The sequence below is a fragment of the Nannospalax galili genome, unplaced genomic scaffold (assembly GCF_000622305.1).
Source record: "Nannospalax galili isolate Female #2095 unplaced genomic scaffold, S.galili_v1.0 scaffold307, whole genome shotgun sequence".
Classification (NCBI taxonomy): Eukaryota; Metazoa; Chordata; class Mammalia; order Rodentia; family Spalacidae; genus Nannospalax; species Nannospalax galili.
In genome coordinates, this window is record NW_008359625.1 from 6313051 (window position 1) to 6320478 (window position 7428).

Consider the following 7428-nt stretch of genomic DNA (forward strand, 5'->3'; position numbering starts at 1 on the left):
AAAAAAAAATTGTGTCAGAATTCCTGTCACTACCTTAGAGTGATATACGAAGTCACAGTGTAGACACTGCCTTCTTTCATCTTCCACCATTTGTCACCCTACTCTTGAACCCTAAACTTCTACAATATCAATTATTAATCAGATCCATGTAAATATATACTATTTTCCTAGCAAAATTCATTCCTTTCTAATTCCCTACATAGTATACTTAATTAAATCATCTTCTACAGTGTGGTTTCAAGGTCATCCCTTCTCTGCTAATTTTTCCTAGATTCAATTAGGTAGAGTTCACTACTCCTGAGAACTACCATTGTCCTTTTTGTGATTACTTGTATGTCTGATTCATCCACTAAATTGTGACATCATAGGGCGCAAAGACGGTGTGCTAATTCATCCTAAATCCCTAGTTGCTGAACCCAGAGTCAAGTGTAAATCTTTTTTAGTGAAAAAGTGATTGAGCATGAATAAAGATGCTGTCACTGAAAGCTTTGGAAGAAGGGAACAGATGCAAAAAGTGTAAAAATTATTCCTGTGATACATAAAGAATGAGAATGGATATGAAGAAATATGGGGCCAAATGGTGAGAATCAGTCTGGGACACATATGTTGAGGAAAAGTGTGATCCTATGATTGGTTATAAGGATAAAAAAGCAAGACATAAAATGATACAAGTTCAAACTCAAGAGACCAGGTAGAGAGTCGGAATCAGAGAAAAAGAGAACCAGTCTAAAAAGATGATGGTTTTCAAATGAAGATGAAGGCTACAAGTTTGAATTTAAGAACACACCTATCCTACACACATGGCGACATCTTGTTCCTGTATCTCCCTTTCCTACTTCTCTCTTCCTTTGCATTCAGGTCTACTGGACATAGGGAGACCTTAAAGAAAACTGGCAGTAGGGAAAAAAGCCACGTAAATGAAATTTACTCTCCCAAAATACAGGAAAAAAAAAAAATCATAGTTAAAAAGTAGGAAGAAACTTTGATTTGTAATCCCAAACTCATGATTTATCTTGGAAAATCAAATTAAAATTTACATTAAAGCATTTCTTTCATATTTACTAAAATTTAAATTACAGTTCCAAACATATGATTTTAAATATAAACATAGAATTGCTTTTTTTTGTTATAATACCAAACTTATGACAGTACAAATTGAAATTCTTAATTTACTTTTCTTTCTTTTTTTTTTTTGGTGTTTTTGAGACAGTCTCCCTGTAGCCCTGGTAGACCAGGCTGGCCTTGAACTCACAGAGATCCGCCTGCCTCTGCCTCCCAAGTGCTGGGATTAACTCGTGTGCCACTAATGCCAACCTTTTATTTTTGTTTTTATAGCACATTCAAAATTGCATAAAAAACTTCAGAGGGCTTCATAAATTCCCTCATGGGATCCTGTTAATTCTTATATTTAAATTATTTTCATTTATGATAAAACCTTTTCAGAGATGGTATCCTAGGGAAAAAAATTCAGACTACAGTATTTGGGCAATAATGAAATACTTAATATTATCCGAGATGATGACAGGCTTTTCTATCCAAGAAGATGACAGGCTTTTCTGATCTGTGATTCATGTGAGTCTAATACTTAGCTTATAAATGAAAGGTGGCATTTATCTCCAAACTGCATTACAGGTGTAACAGAAAAATAAACACCTGAATTGTTTAGTTTTAGCAATGCTAATACTTACATCAATATTGACAGGTTCTATTGTATTTATATGCACATTGGGAGCTGAGGAGGACCGGTCTCGTTGCCCAAACTGATTTCGATGATCTTCATCTGCTGGTCGGAAGGGCTGTGGAATTGGAATGGATTTTGAAGGAGATGGACTGGTGAGAATTTGGGGCCTGGAAAAATCGAGTCAGTGGAAGGTAAGAGTCAGGGCAATTATATAAATAGTAATGAAAAATGAAAAGATAGTAATATTTTTGTATTTAATATAATAATCTTTTTTTTTTTTTTCTGTCTGTCTTTTTGAGACAGGGTCTCCCAGTAGCCACAGCTGGCCTGGAACGTGCTATGTAGACGAGGGTGGCCTTGAGCTCACACAGATCTGCCTGCCTCTGCCTCTGAAGTGCTGGGAGTAAAGGTGTGTGCCACCAAGCCCAGATCTTATTATAAAAATCTTTCAAATAAAGAACTGAAATTCCAATAGTAATGGCTTTAAAAAAGCATTAGTTTAAAGAACATTCTTACAACTAGTACTGCCAAAGCTGCTCTGCTCAAAAGCAGGCCCTCCAGGGACTATCAATAAGAACAATGATTCTGATCCAGAAAACTCCAGAAGAATCTACAAACAGCTAGAAATTACCTGTAGTTAATCAGCTGAAGAAGCTCTTTATCCTTTCAAGTTCTATGTGTTTATATGCTCTAGATTAGGGGCTGGCTGAATAAAATATGCTATTTATTTAAACCATGACATTAAAAAAATTTGGTTACTCCAATGAAAAGTTTAAGGATGCAATTAGGAAGCTGTAAATCTATTGAAGACCTACCTGCTGTTTTATTTTTTATTTTTGGTCTTTTTGAGACAGGATCTCTCTGTAGCCCCAGTTATTTTAGAACTCACTATGCAGACCAGGCTGGCCCTGAACTCAACAGAGCTCTGCGTGTCTCTGCCTCCCAAGGGCTGGGACTAAAGGCGTGCGCCACCACGCCTGGCCTACCTGTTGTTTTATACCAGTGCTGAATGAAATTTCTAAACAATATCAAAGATCAATTCCACAAGGCATGGTAGTGCTTGCCCTTAATTCCAGCACTTGAGAGGCAGAGGCAGGTGGATCTCTGTGAGTTTGAGGCCAGCCTGGTCTACATAGTGAGTTCCAGGCCAGGCCAGCCAGGAATACAGGAGACCCTGTCTCAAAAAGATCAAAAAATAAAACAAAGCAAAACAAAAAACCAATAAAAAAAAAAAGAGAAAAGAACATTTCCAAATATTCATAAGATGATCTTTACATCAATTATCTTTCACATTTTGAAATGTTCTATCGTACCCAGTTAATGGCACCAGGGACAAAAGAAAAGAAAATCATATAATGTTAAACACTGAAGCAAGTATCTAACTTTTTTTTTTTTTGGTCTTTTTGAGACAGGGTCTCCCTGTAGGCCCAGCTGGCCTGGAATTCACTATGTAGACCAGGCTGATCTTAAACTCTCAAGAGATCTGCCTGCCTCCGCCTCCTGAGCGCTGGGATTAAAGGCATGCGACACCACGCCTGGCTATCAAGTACTTAAACAAAAAAATTCTGTGCATGCATTGCCTGTGTAGGTGAGAAGAGGGCTTTGGATCACCTGGAACTGGAGTTATAGATGGTTGTAAGCCACCATGTGAATGCTGGGATTTGAACCTGGGTTTTCTGCAAGAATAGTCAGTCCTCTTAACCACTGAGTCATCTGTCCAGTCTCTTCACCTTCTTTTTTGAGATGGGAACCCTTCACTGAACCTGGAGTTTGCTAATTAGCCAGTGAGCTCTGGGGATCCTATTTCTGTACCCCCAGTGATGGGGTCACAAGAGTACACAGCCACACCCAGCTTTTTAAGTGGATGGGGATCAGAATTCAAGTCTTCAAGTTTGCAAAGCAAGCACATTAGCTACTGAGCCATCTCCTTAGCCCTTAAGTTATTTTAATCAAAATCCCCTAATAGGTTAGAGTGACCTATTTTTGTGCGGTAGATAAATAATGGAATCTATAGGGGCCTGACACAACACTGAAATTTTGAGAGAGACTATAAAGATCTATAAGGATTCTGCACCTCTCAGAAAGATATCCTTGGGGGCAGGGAAGGGATCATTACCTGGTAAAGGATTATAGTATGGCTCTGACTGAACTCCAATAGGACCATGATCACTTAACACTAATAAGCTTTTCTCACATGCTGGTATCATTTTACCCCATATATCATGCAAACTCTAAGCAGCATTATTTAATGGTTATTAGGCTAAAAAAAAACAATATTGAAGGAACAAAAAGACATGCCATCAGAAGAGGCATTAGAGAAGAACGGTAAGAAAATATAATAAAAGGAGCCAACGAGATGGGTCAATGAGCAAAGGTATTCACCACCAAGCCTGACAACCTGGGTTTAATTCCTGGGATCCATGTGGTAGAAGGAAAGTCAATTCCCCAAAGTTGTTTTCTGACCTCCACATACGTGTCATGGAGTGTGTGTGCATGTGTGTGTGTCACACAAAACAAATCAATGTATTTAAATTTTCTTTCAAATAGTAGGAAAAGTATTGAACAAAGGTTTGAGGAGCAAAGCTCAAGAGTGACAGAAAGGCTCTGAATAAAGCACATCAATGGAATATGAAGCACATAATTACTAAGGATAAGGGAAGGCATTTTTATGTTAGGGGTTTGTATTGATTAGAAATGAATAGCAAATAAATATGATGCACTAATCCCAGCACTCGGGAGGCAGAGGCAGGCGGATCTCTGTGAGTTCAAGGCCAGCCTGGTCTACATAGTGAGTTCCAGGCCAGCTGGGGCTACAGGAATGGTCTAATATAATAATTTAGCATGGGTAGATCAATAGAGGTAATAAATCATTTCTGAAACTTATGGAGTCAGTACTATGACAGAAATATGTACTGGGTAGTAGGCCAGAACTGGGTATACAAAGGACACTGATCCAGCATCAAGAAAAAATAAAACCTACATTTACTCTGGAAAAACATGACTATTACTCAAGACCAGAGATGCATTTAATACCACTTGGAGGGTAAAGGTGTGCCTTGGTTCAAAGTTAACTTGTCTAGCCTCAAAGACAATATTTCAAATTATCATACCTTAAAGTATTAAATATCCGAATTGAGTCCTAATTCCATGCTTAACAAAAATAATCTTCTGATTATAATTTGGCTTCTCGTAAACTTCTTCCAAAAGAGTTCAAGTTCATCCAACATAAGAAGTCTGGCTTATGTAACGGGTATATTTTACACTGAAATGAGTTACTTAGGATTCTCATTTAGTCATCTTATTTTGCTTAATTTAAACCAGTATATTCCCATCTCCCATCATTTCTGTGAAATGATAAAACTGAGTTTCCATACTGTGAAAATCTTCCCTGGAGTAAGGTATTTATACTCAATGAAGTTCCTTGGCCACCATCTACCTGGTTTTCTCATTCACCCTGCTGCAAACTTTTTAAAGCAGTACCAAATTAAAAAACAAAACAAAACAACAACAACAACAAAAAAAAACTCTAAAACTTTTCAGCAAATTACTACCAGCTAATTTTTTTGGATTAATTGATTGATTTCATGTATATGAGTGTACTGCCTACACGTATTTTTTTATTTTTGGTATTTTTTGAGACAGGGTCTCTCTGTATCCCCAGCTGTCCTGGAAGTCACTATGTAGACCAGGTTGGCCTTGAACTCACAAAGATCCACCTGCCTCTGCCTTGAGTGCTGGGATTAAAGGTGTGCGCCACCACACCCAGCTGCCTACATGTATGTAAGTACACCTGTGTCATACAATGCCTGCAGAGGCAGGAGAGGGCATTGGATTTCCTGGAACTGGAGTTAGGATGGTTGTCTCCCAAATTCCTTGGTTATACCCATTATTATATTTGCTCCATGAGCATTGTAATTGTGAGGACTAGAGACAAATACAAAGAACTATGAAACTGAACACAGTAGACTTCGTTTTTACAAAGGCAATTTTCCACACTGACATAAAAGCAGTGGAAATTAACTTGTAGAGAGGTTTGCACATCTTTTTTTTGGTCTTTTTCAGACAGGGTCTCCCTGTAGCCCCAGCTAGCCTGGAACTCACTATGTAGACCAAGCTAGTCTTGAATCCTCAGAGAGCCACCTGCCTCTGCTTTCCGTGCTGGGATTAAAGGCATGCAGTACCATGCCCGGCAGAAGTTTGCACATCTTTCAAAACTAGAATCCATTTCACTCTAGTTAAGAATAAATACACGTGGCAAATGATTTCTTAATTTTAAAAGAACACTCCTTCACAGGAAGACAAATGTCTTGTATTGTTACTATTATGAAACTTCAGAGAGGCCAAGATAATTTCATTATTATGCTCTGCTACTCTGCTCACAGAACTGAGACCTGCCTGGCATTAGAAAAGCATCATGAATCTATAGAATCTGTCAGGAGAAAATGTCATAGCTAAAGGATTAATTAAAATCCACAGCAATAATAATGTTTTGATTTGACCATCTTAAAAAGACAGACAATTAATGATGGCGTCAACAGAGATGACTGTTACAATCTGACAAAACTGCATAGTGGTCACATTTTTCTAGTGTTACAAATAAGATAATAAACTCACTCCTTAAAACAAAGTTCATTTTTATATTTAAAAATTCTTTTAATTATCATGTACGTATCAGTGTAGTCATGTGCATGCTCCCAGGCTTCTTTGTTGATTCTCTTGTCTGTGCCCTACTTTGTCAAAGGAATGTTGGGATTACAGATGTGCCTCTATCTATGACCTTTTGCCTGGGTTCCAAGGGTCAAATTTAGGTTTTCAGGATTCTTCAGCAAGCACTTTTTACCTGTTAAACCATCTCCCAGTCCCCCAAATTGTGTGTGTGTTTGTGAGCGGGGGGTCGGGGAGAGAAGGGTGTATGCATGTCAAGAGACCAAAGGAGGCAAATGGGTGCTCTCTTCTGTCACTCTCTCTCTTATTCATCTGAAGAGTCTGTGCCTGAACCTGGAGCTTTAATTTTTCCAGCAAAGCTGCAAGCCAGCCAGTTGTAGCAATCCTGTCTCTATCCTTCTCAGAGCTAGGGTTACAGGTGTGTGTAAGATCATGCTTGGCTTGTTATGTTGGTGCTGGGATTCAAACTCTGGTCCTCATGCTTGTCCCAAACTCTATGAGTAGCTGAGGATGACCCCGAACTTCTGACCTTCCTGCCTTTACTTCCTAAGTGCTGGGATTATAGGCATGTGCCATCATGCTGGGTATCAAACGCAGGGCCTTGTGCATGCTAGGCAAGCACCCTATCAACTGAGCTGCATCTCTACCTCCAAAGTTCTTTTGTCTTTCTTTTATTTTTATTTGGTTTTTGAGACATGGTCTCCCTGTAGCCTCTGCTGGCCTGGATCTTCACTGGCCTCTGCCTCCCATGTGCTGGAATTAAAGGTATGCACACTATCATACCTGGCTCCTTCCTTTTTGTTTTGAGATATGGTCTCACTGGACCTCAAACTGAAAACTCAATCCTCCTGCCTCAGTCTTTCCAGTGCTGAGATTATAGGTATGAGTCAGCACTCTCAGAAATATAGGCTTCTTCTGCTAACTTTCAATCCATGAGACCTCTGGAAAGGAGGACCCATAAAAATTTTTAGCTTCATAAAAATTACAGGTCTATATTTTTAGCCAAGTGTGGTGGTGCATGCCTTTTAATTCCAGCACTTGGGGTGGAGGGGTGGGGGTTGGCGGGGCAGAGGCAGGGGGGA

At 39.0% G+C, this 7428-nt stretch overlaps 1 protein-coding gene across 4 annotated transcripts in view; it reads right to left on the minus strand.

Moving 5' to 3' along the window:
- Braf (B-Raf proto-oncogene, serine/threonine kinase) overlaps positions 1-7428 on the minus strand; it is a 153939-nt gene that overhangs the window by 53862 nt on the left and 92649 nt on the right. For all 4 annotated transcript variants that reach the window (XM_008823521.3, XM_029558871.1, XM_029558872.1 and 1 more), the window contains exon 8: positions 1689-1848. In XM_008823521.3, coding sequence (XP_008821743.1) covers positions 1689-1848 — 160 coding nt within the window. The remainder of the gene's footprint in view (positions 1-1688; positions 1849-7428) is intronic.